Source organism: Perca flavescens, chromosome 12 (assembly GCF_004354835.1).
Source record: "Perca flavescens isolate YP-PL-M2 chromosome 12, PFLA_1.0, whole genome shotgun sequence".
Taxonomy (NCBI): Eukaryota; Metazoa; Chordata; class Actinopteri; order Perciformes; family Percidae; genus Perca; species Perca flavescens.
Window position 1 is genome coordinate 98,735 of NC_041342.1, and position 18,682 is coordinate 117,416.

The 18,682-nt window shown below is 39.4% G+C and overlaps 1 protein-coding gene across 1 annotated transcript in view; it reads right to left on the reverse strand.

The window, feature by feature from the left end:
• Positions 1 to 386: 386 nt before the first annotated feature.
• Positions 387 to 18,682, reverse strand: part of frrs1a (ferric-chelate reductase 1a) — a 34,742-nt gene continuing 16,446 nt past the window's right edge. Inside the window, exons 8-14 of the mRNA XM_028593021.1 lie at positions 16,620 to 16,770; positions 15,268 to 15,381; positions 7,856 to 7,971; positions 7,638 to 7,724; positions 7,373 to 7,470; positions 639 to 697; positions 387 to 544 (exon numbers count right to left, since the gene is read on the reverse strand). Coding sequence (XP_028448822.1) covers positions 387 to 544; positions 639 to 697; positions 7,373 to 7,470; positions 7,638 to 7,724; positions 7,856 to 7,971; positions 15,268 to 15,381; positions 16,620 to 16,770 — 783 coding nt within the window. The remainder of the gene's footprint in view (positions 545 to 638; positions 698 to 7,372; positions 7,471 to 7,637; positions 7,725 to 7,855; positions 7,972 to 15,267; positions 15,382 to 16,619; positions 16,771 to 18,682) is intronic.

Sequence of the window (18,682 nt, forward strand, 5' to 3'; positions counted from 1 at the left end):
GTGTTATGCCATTTTTCTCCCCCCTTTCTAAAATCCTAATTTATCTTGAATGCGACGTCATAGAAAAGGCTTAAACACTAATGATGACTGTTTCATTTTAGTGTGTCAGTAAGCAATGACAGTGAACCATCTTAAGAAGAGCAAGGTCCTACTACAGGCACACCTACCCAGAAACCATGTTCTGATGGGTCAGAGAGGATGGCTTGTTCATCATCTGGTCCCAAGGCTGCTAATCAAACAAACAACAGTTAGATTAGCCTGCAGGTACTGTATGTAGGGAATCCCTTAACAGTGTTCTTAGTCATAGACAAGAATAATTCCTTGTCATCAAATTCATCCGAACAAAAACCTAGCAGTAAAACCCGGTTACCCTAAATTAAATTCAATCAAGTTTTCATACGTTTTTTGATGTAAATGTGCCTGTGCATCAGGAGGAGGAACCTGAATAAGGCCAGCCATGTCACATAGCCAATCAGAACATGTGTTGCCCATGGCTGGGGGAGGAGCAGTGATGATTGACGCATCCCCAGGAACATGGCTGCCACTGCAGTCACAAAAGACACAATGTAACTTTAATCAACCAGGTAGGAAAGGTGTTATTTAAAAATAATAGGAAATGTATTTGAATGCAGACCAACCTGCTAGGATCTCAGACACAGACCCAACTCCCCAGTGGCCCCAGTTAAAGATATATCTACTGGACACAGATATAAATAATATGAATATATTGATATTGATATACTGCAATAACAATATCATTAAATATAAATGCATGTATATTACATTTACACATTTAATCACTCAATCCTCACTTATTAATAAAACAGTCAGTCCCCACTCACCAATATACAAGTACAGTTCAAAAGTTAAATTACCAGAAAAAAAACTGGTTATTTTTTAAAACTAGTGCAGTGCCCGTCAAAACCTACCTGTTCAGAACCGGCCAATCACTTGGTCTCCTGTGTTGCTGCTGACAGCCTTTTCCAGAACCATTGTACCAAAATTACTTACAGAAGGCCCCCAAAACAGCAAAACTGTGTACTACTGACTTGCTGTGTACTTCTACTTCAGAGGAAAACATTTACCAGACAGAGAAATGCTACTGGCAACATATGTGTATGAGCGAATTATGTATGTGCTTGGCATGTACAATAGATGTCCACATGGATGTTGATAGTTATCGTTTTTGGTGTGGACGACCCTAACATTAGGCCTATATGTTCAGCTGATAAAGAGGTTGTCTGAATTTAAGTAGGACTATCTGGGTATTTGGCTAGATAGCAAATACATGTGAAAAGTACATATAAGACATTTGGACATTAAAAGCAAAACTGTCATACATCAATTCAAACTGGGGCTGGATATGACTGAGGAGGCAGACAAACAGGCATTAATTAACATTTATAGGGTACTATGAGATCAACAATAGGTTATTTTTGTAAAAAACATGCTGTATCAAAGACATCACTGCAAAAAGTGGATCCACTACAGTATAGAACATTATGTTTATGTATAGGAGCATCGTTTCTGAGGCTGCAGCACATTTCTCCTAATGGAAGTTATTTGGGCCATAGTAGCCAGGATACTCTCTCTATCTCTCTGTCTCTCTCTCTCACACTAAACTAAACTTCAGTAAAATGTTTTCAGGATCTGGTCATCAGATATGATAAACGTACGCTATTAGCACACTCTCATACACTAAATATTATAAGAAAAGCTGATTTCTGACACATTAAACTGCTTTAGAGAGCGGGCGGTTTTTGTGCATACTATGAAATGGAATCCCGCCAGCGCCAATGCGCCTTAAAGCACAATAATTAATATATATTTTGATTTGGATCACATCATTACATAGCATATTACAGTAACTTTCACACTGGGTCCTCATTTTGACGCTCCAAAATTGAAAGAAGGTCGGAGTAGAGGCTTCAAAGCAGTTTGACATGGGTCAAAACGTTTCTGGTGCGTGTTCAGCCATCTAAAACAATGGGTGTACATCGAAAAGCACGCATGAGACACTTTAGGTGAGTTTGGGCCTTAAAAATAGGGACACCGAGCGGAATTTCTGGCAGCACCTGAAAAATCCCAGAAGTGGAACATTGTCAATATAGACCATGGTCTAATTTGATACAATATTTTATTATGTGTTATTTGGTTCTAATACAGCATTATATTTTTTCTAATTACAGCAGAATTTAGGAATAAATTAAAAAAGAAATAAGAAATTTAGAAATAAAATCTGAGTTATGTTTGTTTGTCTAATAAAGTCTAATATGATAGAAATTATGGTTTATTACGTCACTTTACAAGATCTCTTGGATATGGTTATTAAAATGAAGCTATTTTCTAGCCCTCTTGATGTGTTACAAGTCTATTCTGTTTTACAGGTTTTATCTATTATTGACCCTGCAGTTTCAGCTATTGTAAATTCTTCACCGGCCATGTCCCTTTCTGTTTCAAGCATGCTACTATCCAGCCCATATTAAAGAAAACCATCTTAGAAACTGCTTTGTCCAACAATTATTACCCAATATTTATAAACTCACATTTTTGTCAAAATTTAAAAAGAAATCACCAATCAACTAACTGCTGTGGTGGAGAGGGTTTCGGAAACAGCACTCTACTGAAACTGTTCACCTGATGGTTTCTAATGTTATTTTAATGTCCTTTGATGCAGGTGATTGCTCTGTGTTGGTACTTATTGACTATTGTTTTGCATTCGGCACAGTAGACCACCATATCCTCATTAAGGGGCTAGAAGATTGGGTGGGTATATAAGGCATAGCTTTAGACTACTTTTTATCATATCTCACTGACAGAAGTTTCACTCAGTTTCAGTTTCGTCTCTATTGGAGACTTTGTGTCAGATTTCTCTCCCGCACGACTCATTCTGGGTCACCTATTATTAGGGCCAAGCACATTGCCATGGGCAAAGGCCCTATTGTAATTTCTATGTTTATTATTATTATTATTATTATTATTATTAGGGCCGTCAGTCAGAGAAGGCTATTTAAGGGTGATATTTGATCAACCTTCGTTGTTCAACACCCATGTAAAGCAGCTGACCTGATCTTGTTTTTTTCATTTTAGAAATATTAAAGCTCTGTAGGTTCAACTGTTAAACTTAAGATGTTATACATGCATTTATCTCATCTCACATTGACTACTGTAGCACACTTTTCTCCTTACTTTTAATATGTCTTCTCTTTTATGTCACACTCTTAGAGCATTGCATGATCACGCTCCTGCTGATGTGGCTGAATTACTTAACTACTTGCGCTTACGACCTGTGGTGATCAATCTTTTGATCCCGTAGCACCTAGGCTTCGGAATGCTCTGCCTCCCTTACTGTTTGCTGTATCTGACTCTTTTAAAAATCAGACAAAGACCTACCTTTTTAGACAGACATTTGATTGACCTCTCTGAATTTACGTATTAATTAAAGATGTAACACAACTTTGTGAATTGGCTGAAATCCATATAAATGAGTAAAGATTACAACGGTTGAAATAAATAAAAGAAATTGCGATATAATTTTTAAACAGCCTAGTGCATAATTTACTTTTGATTTCATTTGTTTTACACATCAGACATCACTACGGGCCCTATCTTGCACCCAGCGCAAATCCTTTACCTTTGCAAATAATTGCCTTATTTTGCACCCGACGCACAGCGGACTTTTCCCTCCACAGACGCACGTCGGTAAAATAGAGAATGTATTTGCGCTCCCGGGGGTGGTTCAGCGAAAAGAGGAGGCGTGTTCCGGCGCAAACGTTATTGGTGCTATTTTGCGGTTTCAGAAAACAATTCCGCCACTGACCAGGAAAAATCTGGTCTAAAGTCAGTGGCGCTAGTCTAAAGTCAGTAGTGCGTTATTCAGATGCTATTTTAGGAGCGCATGCTTGGCCATAATGTAGCGTGTGCACAATGTGCATACACTTCTTTCATCTAAACGGACGCAGCAGTTCCCATTTTTGCAAACCATACATACAGTGGGGGAAATAAGTATTTGACCCCTTGCTGATTTTGCAGGTTTGCCCACTTACAAAGAATGCAAAAATCTACAATTTTAATCATATGTACATTCTAACAGTGAAAGACAGAATCCCAAAGAAAATTCCAGAAAATCACATCATATGAATTTATTAAAATTGATAACCATCTGATGAGGAAAAACAAGTATTTGACCCCCTGGACAAACAGCAAGTAACCTGGCTCCTACAAGCCAGTTAGTCTTTCTTTAAGACACAGCCCCAATCCAAACCAATTGTCTACATCAAATACACCTGCCTCACCTCGTTACCTGTATAAAAGACACCTGTCAACACCCAAACAACCAGCATCCAAGATCACCACCATGGGCAAGACCAAAGAGCTTTCTACGGACATCAGGGACAAGATTGTTGATCTGCACAAGGCTGGGAATGGCTACAAGAGAATCGGAAAGCAACTTGAGAGAAAAGATCAACTGTCGGTGCAGTTATCAGGAAATGGAAGAAGCACCACACCACCGCCAACCTCCCTCGGTCTGGGCCTCCACACAAGATCTTGCCTCGTGAGGTGTCCCTGATCATGCGAACGGTGAGGAATCATCCCAAAACCACAAGGGGGGAACTGATGAATCAACTGAAGGCAGCTGGGACCACAGTTACAAAAGAAACGGTTGGTAACACACTACGCCGTCATGGATTGAAATCCTGCAGCGCACGCAAGGTCCCCCTGCTCAAGAAGAAACATGTACAGGCCCGCATGAAGTTCGCCATTCACCACCTGGACGACTCAGAAGAGGCCTGGAAGAAGGTGATGTGGTCAGATGAGACCAAAATAGAACTTTTTGGCCTCAACTCAACTCGTCGTGTTTGGAGGGCAAAGAACACCGAGTACAACCCAAAGAACACCATCCCCACCGTCAAGCATGGTGGTGGCAACATCATGCTTTGGGGGTGCTTTTCAGCCAAGGGGACGGGACAACTCCATCGTATTGAGGGGAGGATGGACGGGGCCATGTATTGTGGAATTCTGGGCCGACATCTCCTTCCCTCAGTGAGAGAGCTGAAGATGGGTCGAGGATGGGTGTTTCAGTACGACAACGACCCTAAGCACACCGCCAAAGCAACAAAAGAGTGGCTGAAGAAGAAGCACATCAAGGTTCTGGAGTGGCCTAGCCAGTCTCCAGACCTGAACCGATTGAAAATCTTTAGAGGGAGCTTAAAATTGAGTTGCCAGGCGACAACCTCGGAACCTGAATGATTTGGAGGCTGTCTGCAGGGAGGTGGGCCAACATCCCTGCCGAAATGTGCACAAACCTTGTCACCAACTATAAAAACCGTTTGACATCTGTGCTGGCCAATAATGGCTTTTCTACAAAATATTAACATGCCGTTTGTCCAGGGGGTCAAATACTTGTTTTTCCTCATCAGATGGTTATCAATTTTAATAAATTCATATGATGTGATTTTCTGGAATTTTCTTTGGGATTCTGTCTTTCACTGTTAGAATGTACATATGATTACAATTGTAGATTTTTGCATTCTTTGTAAGTGGGCAAACCTGCAAAATCAGCAAGGGGTCAAATACTTATTTCCCCCACTGTAATTAGAAGGAAAAATATTACTGAAAATGAGCTTCAGGTGTTTGGATAGGTCAGGAGGCACTTTACAGTACAATCCTCAAAAAGTCCCAGCATTCTTTGTGGCTTGTTGTGATTTACACAACATTTCCATGAATCATGGATGTGTTGATGACATAAATGAGGAAATATTAGAGGACTTAAGGAGACGTGATGTTGAACTACGGCGGAATCTGGTCCGGGAGTAATGCGCGATGTGCTCATGATGGAGCGGGTGGACGGAGATGGAGTGGGGGGAAGAGGAAGGGGCACAACAAGTGCAGGTGGTGCGTTTGGAGGCCCACGCTCCATGGCTGCAGCAATCCTCTCCAGACTTGAGGAGATGCGCCCGAGAGGCCGCAGCTGTCAGGTTTACATGGACTTTTCTGTTGGTTTTCATGGACATTCAAGGTTTTCATGGACTTTCAGTTTGTGTTTCCCATTCACATTCCCCAGCACTCACTCCTCTCAGCCGTTCACTACTGATTACATGCACCTGCACTGCATTACGCCAGATCATCAGTTCACCACCTGCATCTCATCAGTGACCACCTTCATAAGCAGCACAGACACACTCACTCTTTGTCGAGTCTTACGTTTGTTCACGACACTGACTTGCTCTTGCATTCCTAGTTTATTTCAAGTACTTACTTGCCTATTGTTTAGCATCCTGTTGTCTGCTGCTGCTCTGAGCATTACCTCGTCTCCTGCCGGTATCCTGCCTGTTCATACTACTCTATGTTGGATCTTTGTGAATAAAGCTCACTGCACTTACTCCAATCTGACTCCTGCTCCTTCCGTGCGTGACAGCAGCGACATCGCCACCCTGCCAAGACGGGCATTTATTACTATGCCGCATCCTGGACAGCTCCCGCTGGCATGCACCAGGCAAATCCACCGTCATAATAGCAATCCGCCACGTAACAAGCGCGCCTGCTCTTTAAGGGAATGTGAGATGACGCTCTGATTGGTTTATTGCACGTTACAGCCAAACCACAACTAGCTATTTCAGACCAACCCATTTTAGATTTGCATCGGGCGCAAATTATCCCGCCGGTATAATAGCAACAGCGCCCGAGATCAGCCCACAAAGCTACTTGCATTTTGCGTTTCATACTTGCGTATCAGATCGTTAAAATAGGGCCCTTAGTCTTCTTAGTTCATCTATTTGAAGGGATTTTTTCTATTTATTTAGTTATTTTGATGTGGGATTTGTTTTTAAAAATCTAATTTATTTTATTTTTCACATTTTTCAATTGCACTTTTGATAAGAGGACACATCTGTTGTTTTGCACAGTTTATATAAATAAAATAATATTTTTCAGTCATTTGTCTGCAGCTCAATCTGTTAAAAAATCCTGAGAAAATCTATCATGAATTTAAAATCATATAGAATTGTGAGTTGAGTGTATCATTACATCCCTAGTATTATTATGGAATTTCAATTGTGTATTGTGTTCTCTTGTAGGTTTTTTTATGTTAACTTACTGCAGCTATCCAGCTAACTTAGAGTTAGTTTGTACACACCACACTGGCTACATTTAAAGGGACATCTTTTTTTTTCTTTTTGAAAAATGGAGTGAATACATCCGTTTTGGTGTCAACAAGTATTTGAAAACTATGAAGTTGCCTGCTCTGGGCCTGTGTATCACTAGAGTTAAGAAGGCAATTATCTGTCACCTATAATCCTCTGTTCTTAAACTGGCCTGAAATGATGAGGGAACATTGCAGTTGCTTCTGTATGTAAATGTAATAGATATTTACCTGTGTGAGTCAGATGATGGTCTGATCGCAGCCATCACTGGTTGAGTCAGAGATAATGTTAGAACACAACAACCGAGGTATGGATGGACACCTGCATGCTATACACAAACACACACACAGACACACACACAAAGTGTTTGTGTTTGTGCATTTTATCAATTAAGCGGTGCATTGCATTGTTTTACTGTAAACTAGCATGTTCAATAATAAAAAATGGACCTTGTGCTCCGACCAATTGAAAGGTAAATCTGTTTGTATACTGTACCTTGCTCCAACCTTTCCTGTAGAAATATGGGAGGCAGAAGGCTACACCGGTCAGAGTCATAGTTAGAATCATTAGGCCTCGATGAACCTATACACGCACACACACACAAACACACACACACACACACGTCATAACAGCAGTTAACAGCATGGTATTGCCATTTCTATTACTTTGTTTGTATTTGTGTGTGTATTGCACCCCATCACAGGGATAGATACCTGGAACCAGATTTTCTGGCCGAAGACAGTTTGATTTGGCCAATCAGGTTTGTAAAAGCTGGCAATGAAGGTACCAACACTTCCTGTTAGCATCCAGGCTAACAGCATTAGTGCACCTAGAGAAGAAGTGGCAATTCAGCAATTACTTTCTGCAGCTGAACACACTTCTCAAAGTTAACAATAAATGTTGGACTAAAAATAGTTTAATACTACTCTGCAACATCAAAATGGCAAGATTATTGCATCTCCATTGTCTGATCAAAATCACCTGGCAGACTGATATCCTTATCTTCAGGGCTTGGCAACTTTTTTGCTCACCAGACACTGTGGCTAGTGGTTTCCCAAAGTTACTAGCCACTCAACATTTTCATTAGCCATTATATTGATTATTTTTTTATTTACAACGCTTATAAATGTAAATGACCACTGTAAACACCTTTGTCCTCTTATCAAAAGGGCAAGTGAAATAGTATTTCATCTTAAATAACTCAAATTAAATAAAAATTAAAGATTCAACAAAGACTTGTTTATTGCTAAGGCCATATGGTTACATTTAAAGATGTATTTAAAATGTAAAAACAATAACTTATAACAACCTTTTTCACTAGTCATTTGCTGTTAAACGACAAAAAGAAGAAAGACTAAATCAGGGGTATTCAAATAAATTTTAAAAAGGTCCAGTTAGAGAAAATGTTTTGAAGCAAAGGTCCGGAAGATCATAATGTCTAACAATTTAGTGTTATATATATTTAAGTAGCCTAGTAGTTGTATCAACATCTGAATGTAATCAAATCAAATTAATTCAGTACAAATCAAAAACTTGTTGACAATATTTATTGTCACGTAACATAGAACTGAACATATATGTATGACTGTAGATATGTATAATGTTCTTTCATTAACTAAATAAAACAAGGGCTGCATTTCAAAATAAGAGAAAATAGTGAAATAAAACATTCCGATTCCGATTTTCATTGAGTTTGAACTGCCGATGCCGATTTTAGCCGATTCCGATTTCAATTTTTCCAACCACTTTACAGCACACACAGATATTTATTTTCTATCTTTTCATTAATAGAACATTTTGCACAGAAAATAAAACATTTTTTGAACAGATAATGGATCACTATAAAATAGAACTATATAAATGGTGTGGGAAATTCACACACATACAATGTTAGAACCATTTCCTTCTTCTCACATCCAATATCCAACTTAATATAATAAATATAGTCTTGCAGTATAAAGATATTTCTCAAAACACACACGCAGGCCTGTTTGAACATCAACAATAACGTTACCTGAAAACATAAACGTCACCACTCATTTTACACACAGTTTAGCAACAAACTAAATGCTGGGTGAAGATTACTATGTTTTTAATACTGGTTTTCACCGATATGCATCCCCACTAACCTGGAAAGCATTTTAAACCGTAACGTTAATACAGCATGTCTGAGGAATACAGTGTCTCTTTTTTTCTTTTTCTTTTTTTTAACTCAGCGTCTCTTGCAGCCGGACGTCAGAGGCAGAGGGACAGTCACAGCAGCGTTCGCTAACATTAGCTTCTTGTCTCATCTGGGGTCTGATAAAAAGTCAATTGATCAAAGTCAGTGTGCCCGACGCTATTTTCCAATAAACTGTAGCTGTCATATTTCACGGGACCCGCGGTCTTCATGTTCCACTTATTCAGCCTAAGAGGGGAGAGAGAGAGCGGCTGAGATCAGAGCAGACGGCTCGTGTATAATTACAACTTTAAAACATTTCATAAACAGCTGATTGAGCTGCTGATTGAGCTGCTGATTGAGCGGCTGATTGAGCGGCTGATCTTGCGCGATGTTAATCATGCGGCACCCGAGTGCATTTGACCGGCATAAAATCGGCATATGTCAGACTGACTTGCCGGTCGCAGGTAATGGCCGAGCATGTGAAAATTGCCAATTCCGGTCACTGGCCGGAATTGGCTTCAGAAAAATAATATAAAGGGAGGAAAAGTTTGAATTTCCCCTTTTCTGTTTCACATCTTGACTCAACAGTCTCAACCAATTTATAATAATTGAACAGTTTTAGAGTATCACTTTCTTCCCCTCATATTCCACTCCCCCATGTTTTTGCTCAGTGAGAGAATTGAGCTTTAGCCTGTCTTGCCAGGATTTTAAACCTGGGCTTCAATGGAGTCAGGGCCATTCTCATACACATGTGAAGGTGCTCATTGGTGAGCCTGGAACGATATTTAGTTTTAATTATGTTAATTGTGGAGAAAGCTGCCTCGCAGTTGTATGTGGAGCCAAACATGGTCAAGATGTATAGGGCTACTTTCCTCAGACCTGGGAAAGCAGTCTCAGGGACCGCTTGGAGCCAGAAAGTGGAAGGGTCAGTTCTTACAAACTGCTCTTTCAGGGCCACATCTGCTTGGAGATCAACCAATTGCATCTGGAGAGCAGAATTTACCCATTTAAAGTGCTGTGTGACTTCCTTTGAGAATGTCCCCTAACATCTGTGATCAGAAATGGGTTCTGAATGAACATGGTGAGCTGCTCTCCAAAGCTGAAGCTGTCAAAACGGTTGCTGAAGTTTAAAGGTAAAGGTACTTTATTTGTCACATACACATAGCGAAATTCATTCTCTGCATTTAACCCATCCCTCAAGGGAGCAGTGGGCAGCCAATGACAGCGCCCAGATCTGAGCCAGTGCCTTGATCTAGGGCACTGCCTGGAGAACCTAGTACATGTTTGTTTTTTTTGATGGTGGGGGAAACAGGAGCACCTGGAGGAAACCCACGCAAACATGGGGAGAACATGCAAACTCCACACAGAAAAGGCCCCGGAACGACCTGGATTCAAACACAGAACCTTCTTGCTGTGAGGCCACAGTTCTAACCACTGGGCCACCATGCTGCCTGTTCAACAAGCGAAGACAAATCTCTTTGTCCCTGAACCTGTTCCTGCACTGCTGGGAAGTGTACACAGTCTCACTGCAGGTCTTCCTTGAACACTTCAAGTTTTCCTCTGAGCGAACAGCTGTCATCAGTTCACAAATTGAATTGTCCTTGCCCTGTAGCTTCAAATTCAGTTCATTCAGATGTGATGTGATATCAATCAAAAAAGCCACATTATCCATCCATTTCTCATTTTCTAAAAAGAGAGAAAACTGTGTTGCCTTCTGACTGCTTAGCTCTGCCAAAAAAGATGCTAATTCCCTCCTGATGGACCAAAAGCGCTCTAGCACCCTGCCTTTGCTGAGCCATCTCACATTGTTGTGCAGCAAAAGACCATCAGTATTGGCATCAACTTCTCTGAGGAATTCCCTAAGCATGCGATGCTGGTAGGAAGAGGATGCCCTGAGAAAATGTATCATTTTCATCATTGTATTCATCACCTCAACATGCTCATCTGACAGGGAGGCACAGAGGACAGATTGATGAATGATGCAATGGTAAGATAAAAGCTCAGGATTGTCCCCTTTCAGTCTTGCTACAGCTCCTTTTTCTTTCCCTGTCATAGAAGGGGCTCCATCTGTGGTTATTGAAACCACTTGTTTTGGCTCTATTCCTCTTTTTGTTAACATCTCCTTAATGGCCAGGTAGATATCCTCTCCTCTTGTACTGGTCTGAAGGGGAGAGACACCTAACATGTCTTCACAGAATGTTTTCTGGTATTTTTGTTCAAAACCTTTATGTTTTGTCTCATAATGGCATTTCACATTGGCACCTTTAATAAGTGCCACAGTTTCTGCACATATGAGACACATTGGTTTAGTGCTCCCATTGGGAAGTATGAACAGAAATGAGTCTGTCCATTCTGGATTAAATGCTCTGTTTTCACTGTCCACTTTTCTTTTTTTGGAGAGTGCTTATTTTTCTCTAACTGTTACTCTTTTTCTTCCTCACTCGTCTGTTTCGCTCCCTTTCTCCGTCTCACTCGTCTGTATCTCTCCCTTTCTCGGTCTCATTCGTCTGTTTCGCTCCCTTTATCCGTCTCACTCGTATTTTCCTCAAATTTCTCCGGCACATTTGTCTGTAACTCTCCTTTTCTCCGTCTCATTCGTCTGTTTTCGCTCCCTTTGTTTTCTACATGTATTGCTATCTTTTTAATCCGACTTTCTTTTCCTGTGTAACTTGCCTCTATCTCTCTCATCTGTCTGCACTGTAGAGTCCCAATGTTTACCACCCAAAATGCAAAGACTTCATTGGCTGAGTGGTATCATGTGGGATGGCTTAACTCACATGCAATTGGTCTGTGCGTTTCCTCATCCACTAAACCACTACCGTAAAGAATACAAAAGCTGCGCATATTAAAATAGAAGCGCCCCGTCAGGTTTTAATTCATAATCTTTTGTTTTGGTCCGGGTCCGTATGGGACGGCTTCTAGGTCCGGATCCGGACCGCGGTCCGCCTGTTAGTGAACTATGCACTAGATGGTAGAAGGGTATTTCACAACAACAACAACCTTATGGAGCCAGACCCAAACACAACACTAAGTCACTGTTGTTTATTTCACAGTGGCAGTGTCCATGCTGTCTCAAAGTCTCCTCTGTCTTCAGCTGCAGACTGTTGTAATGTTAGGTCTCGGTGCTGGAATCATTTCCAGTGGAATACAGCCACACTTTTCACTGTTTAGCTGTCAGCATTTTAATCATGTTTAAGTCAGCTAACGTTACTAGCTAACTACAGGCTAACGTTTCCTGCTGTGTAATGTTAACTAGCGTCATGCCCTGGGCTGTTTAAAAATTGCATTGCAAATCATTTTTTATCTCAACGGGTTGTAATCTTTACACATTTAACCTTTGTGTTGACTTTGGGTCAAATTGACCCGTTTTCAATTTTTGTTTTATATCAGAAAATATAGGATGTACAAATAAGTGCTGAAAATGTGTAGAAGAGAAATGTAACAATTTAAAACGTTGGAAAAAGCAAAAACAAACGTTGAAAAAATAAGTGTTTTTTTCAAGGTTGACAGGAAGACAACACAAGGGTTAAATCGATTTTTAACCGATTCACAATGCATTGTTACATCCCTAGTGATAAGGTTGTAAAGCTCCTTTCATGGCAAGCCCTTTGAGCATTAATCCCATACCCTTGATATCAAAAGTCAGGTTCCTCCACTAGTTACCTAGTAAAAGCCAAAAATCTGGACTAGTTGTTTCTGGACTTGACTAGTTAACTATTACAAATGTCTACTAGTAAAAGCCAAAGTGCACACTATTAGTTACATTGTAGGACACTGCTAATGAGGAGGAGGGGAGAGGTGAATTTCACGCTTCCTGTTGGTTCTCCAGTCCAAAATTAAAGATACAAACCAATCAGGACTCAATGTTTTGTTCCATCTTGCCTACTTCATTTGCATGGCATGCACTAGTTAACATGTTGGCCCAAGTAACTGCAACAAGTGAATTAGTGGCTGCAGGTTGCCGCTTACATGTTAACTAGTCAAGGAAAAAATATTCAACTGATGTTTCAACTGTATGTATATATATATATATATATATATATATATATATATATATATATATATATATATATATATATATATATATATATATATATATATATATATATATCTTGTCCATGCATGTTAAATAAATTATATTTCCTTTCTTAAACCTCTGTTTCATTAAGTCTCTCCTGATTTAAATTACAATGTTTTGCTGTTTGACAGCTTAACTGCATCTGTCTCATGTGTTTGACTGTCTTGTTTTGTCCCTGTAAACAGTATGTCTTTACATAAATACCATATTTCACACTGAGGAGCCCATAAAATCAGGGATTTATCATATGGCATTTGTTGCTGAAATATGTTCAAATACGTTTGAAATATCACAACAGCAAAAGCTTATTCATTTCAAAAGAGCCAAACAAAAGCAGTTTGAGGTAAAATGAAGTAGTATGATGTTTTTGTCCTAATGCTATAATTCATGATTTATAAAAAACAATGATTGCATTTGTGTTTTAGGCTACTGTGAAAAAGTCAAAAAGGAAAAATACATCAAGCAGAGAATTATTAAATAGAAAATAAAATGTTCTATGTTTTTTCATTGTGGTTAATATAAAAAAGGATCATGTTTTCCTCTGGATAGCGTATTAAGGTATCAACACAGAAAGCTCCTCATGTTTTAGGGAGTTCTCACTGGAGAGCCAACAGAAAGCCCTTGTCCCTGCCCCGCCTCCTCCTAACTATTAAACATTTTAGACATGTAGCTTACTAATAGACAAGTAACCGGAATTTATGTTTGTTAGTTAACATGTCAGAGCTTATGGAGGACACTAGTTAACTAGTAAGACTTTTAGTGTTACTTATTTGGTTCACAGGACCACTAGTGCGTCTGACTAGTTTGGACGTTGGTGCTACTAGCGCGTGCCCTGCATCTCTAGTAAGGCTTATATTCCACTAGTTGCTGAAAACAAGTAAGAAGTAAAAGATTTTGTTCAACTAGTACTGACAAAAAGCCAACTAGTGGAGCAACCTGACGTCTGATATCAAAGATATGGAATTGATGCTCAAAGGGCTTGCCATATCCTTTTGTATGAAAACATGTAACCGATTTTGACACAGACATAAAAAGAGTAACTTCTTATTGCAAAAGTAGTGCAGAGCTGTAGAATATTAATTGAAAGTGGTTTGGAGTGAGGACTCATGTGTTAACGGCAAATGGCCCCTGGTGACGAGAAGCGGGATGCCAAGAGCAAACTTTTTTTTAAAAGTCTATTGTCCTGCTGAACGCTCTCTTTACTTCTTTTACAAACCTCTTGTCAAAATGTTTTTCTCCCACAGATGCAACCATTGCCTCAGCTAAACCCTTCTTGTAGCATGCGCACACTGAGTGGAGCTCTGGGGGATAATTTATGGGATCACCGCATCTTCCTGGTTTGGAGGGATCAACTTGGGGGCAGATGGGCCCCAGTGGTACACTAGATCATAGCTGTGTTCCTGTGTCACAGTACTTCAGCAACCAGTGTTACAATAATATATATATATATATGTATGTATATATATATATATATATATATATATATATATATATATATATATATATATATATACTGTATATATATATAAATAGGCCTTTATGGCACCTGCCAAAGTGGCTAGTAAGAGTGCCTGTATTACACGCCACTGCCGAATTCTACCCACATTAGGCCGGTAGGCAGGTGCTAATGTCAAGCCCTGCTTTTCTTGCTGAGTATATAATTATCTAATAATGTATTTTCTGACACTTGGCCATGTGTGCATCATTGATTGTGTATGAAGAAATTTGATTATGATTACATTTACATATTTTACATATGTTGTAATAACTCATAGAGAAAAGAAATGGAATGAAAACTTGTTAAGCTTAGAAAACATATCCTTGGGCTAGTTTAACTGCATCAGACACCCAGTGACCTAAATGTTTAAATCAAGCACTCAACAAACCATGCATTTTCATAATGATGGGTGCCCGGGAGCCTCTGAGGATCTCTGGTGGTCCAGTGATATGTTTTCTGTGGCTGGAGATTAATGGCTGCTGACTATGTTTCCACACTTTACCTAGAGGAGAGATACAATTTTAGTTATATATATGTCAGCAAACTAATAAACTACTACTAACAAACTACTTCCCCTGGTACATTCAACATAAGTGGGACATAAAAGTTTTCAATGTTACTGACTAATAGTCAGTCTATGAGTCACAGACCTTTTGAAGTCAGATATACAGTATATATATATATATATATATATATATATATATATATATATATATATATATATATATATATATATATATATATAATATTATTATTATTATTATTATTACATACAAGACATGCCAAATATTTACACCTTCCAATATTGCATACTAGGCTTTGTCAATGTTCTATTAGATACAGGGGAGCACAGCTATGGAATAGTTGTGTCAACACTGCATTTAAGTCAAATTCTGTCAAAAATTATGGGGCGACCTCTAGCTCACCCAGTAAGAGCGTGCGCCCCATTTAGGCTGAGTCCTTTGCAGCGGCCCGGGTTCGAGTCTGACCTGCAGCCCTTTGCTATGTGTCATCCCCCATCTCTCTCCCACCTTTCCTGTCAATCCACTGTCACTGTCAAATAAAAGGTAAAGCCCCCAAAAAATAATCTTTAAAAAAAGAGACTTAGGACCTTAACTGTCTGTATGGATCTGAACTATTCACATCTGATTTTGTTTGGCCTTCCTATCTCTCATAACTACTCAATCATAAGTCCACACATTCTCATTTTATCTGTATTCTTGTAATTTATTTTATGCCTTTCTTGTTTTATGTAGCCAACCTTAGTTTTTATAAATTCAGTGCTTACTTGTGTTTGTAGATTTGTAGATAGGACTCTTGTAATTGTAATTGCTCATTAAACATTAATTTTATTGTGCAAATAAACATATTCAAAAAATTCAAATAAAGTGCTACTTATAATTAAACTCAAACTGCAGCTTCTTCATAACATTTTCTCTCTAGTGAGAATTTGTGAGCAAGTGAGCATTTGTGTAATCCATTAATAAATCACTTCAATCTTGAAAGGCCAATTAACCATTAACTACTGAGTGTTAGAAAAAGCCAACTGTGGATAAGCCTGTACTTTATGTGCTGATAATTTCCTGTTAATCACATCCTGACACCATTCTCAGAGCAAACTGTCATGTGACATAATAAAGCTTCGACAGATTGATAAGGACATTAATTGTCCCCTTTAGACACAGTTTGGCTGCAAGGGTGAATGGGTTCAGTTTCCAAGGTGTGTTTGCATACTCTTACCGTACTGAGCATGTCCGTTGGCTAGAAACAAAAAGTAGTCTTTGTCCAGATCATAGAGGGCTCTTTTCTGATTAGTCAGTTTGACTGGTCTACTTAACCTGCACTGAATATATCCGTCTGCCAGCCGCCATGACACTGAGGAGAGGACAGACTGCAAACATGCAAACACACACACACACACACACACACACACACACACACACACACACACATATCAGAATAAGAAAAGGGTTTATTGCCACAATAAGTTACACTTACGTGGAATTTGCCTTGGTGATGGTGCATACATAGACAAACATATTACTTAAATTATTTTTTTTGTGTGGCCCCGCCCCTGTACATAAGGAAGGCTGGGAGACAGGGCCTGGTTCTTAATCTCAAGAATGCAAAGAACGGACTTGTGTTCTTGGGGAGAAAGTTTTGCTGGTTGTTGTTGGAAGAATGAACTCGCAAGTTAACAATTTGAGAAATTGTCAATTTGGCAACGATTTTCGCAAGACTGCCTATATTCGAAATCTGATGATAAATAAGATGGCGAAAATTGTCCCATTGTTGGTCTGTCTATGTACCAGAAACCAGACCCTCGTTGAATGCCAAAATGAATGTTGGGATACGGGTGCTGCCAAGTTCATACAAGTTACCAACAAAAAAATGGATGTGTCAAGAACATTTCCGGGAATCTTAACTGTTCTTGGTGAAATGCGAACTTGTGTATTGGGACAGTTCTTTGGCAACACAATATGACGTTTCACAGAGACACAAGAACACAAGTCAATAGACATTTTTCACGGCAGACATGTTGACATGTCATAGTAGGAAAAGCACAGGTGTATTCAAAACCATTAATGATGGCTACATTCCACTTAGGAGAGGTCCTGGTATTGTGCATGCTGACTCACTGAAATAGCTTACTGGGAAACTTGATGGAATTGAGCCATCGTTAAGGTTAACAATGTCAGCTGTGCTTTTCCTACTATGACAAGTCAAAATGTCTGCTGTGAAAAAGGTCCATAGAAGAACACAGATTGAGAAACGCCCAGGAATCGGGTCTCTGAGACTGAAGCAGCTCTGATCACCATTGTCTTCTGTTGTCTTCTTTTGTATTTTATTGCTTTGAGGATGGAGGTCTGGTAGTTTAGTTTTCACAGCTTTGTGTCTGTTAGTTACTAATTTTTAATTTAGGGGGAGAAGTTCTCGGGCCGACAGCCCTTGATGGGTTGGCTCAGGCTTCTTCCCTTCTTTTGTTCTTTTTGGCCAGACCTCCAGACTTCCATAGTTTTGGTTTAATCAATAGTTAAGTAACTAATCCCCGGGTTTGGTGTTTTTCAATATGTTGATGGTCACATTTAAGTTGTGTTTGTTTCCTGTGGCCGTAACAGATCCCCCAAACACAAAAAAATTATATCTTTTCAGTTTAGTCACATTAAATACCAGCAAATACAATAATAAACAATGCAAGATACTGAAAGTAATATGCTACCGTAGTGTAAAAGATAGATTACAGTTTTCACCTTAAGTAATACACTTACATGATCCAACATTTACAGAAGACATTCTCACCAATCATTTTGCCCAAATTGTTTATTAAATTTAAAGTCTTTCATCTCCTTGTCCACTTATATCTGTCTTTCTTGACACCTGCCATGTCTACAAAGAAAGCAGAAATACGTGGCAGAAATGACCTAAAACCTTTTCATTTTATGGCGGCTTGCAACCTTAAAATAACATAAAACGTCATCGCAATTCCTTATTTATTAAGTAAATAACGTTTCCATCAGCATTTATTGCATAAGCCATTTACCAGTTAAGAGAAAATCCAGATAATACGCTGCAGTCTGCCCTTGTTTTAAATCTGCCACGAGGGAGCGGTGGCCTTGTGCTAATTGGGCCGATATCCTTGCCATGTACCTTACGGGTGAAGCACAATGAGCCTACCAGACTTTGCCTTGGCCCGATGCATGGAACTATGACACTCTGAAACAGGAAATTTTGCTTCGGCTTGGTCTCTGTCCAGTAGCAGCCGCCCAGCAGTATCAGTCCTGGTCCTACTCACCTGACATACA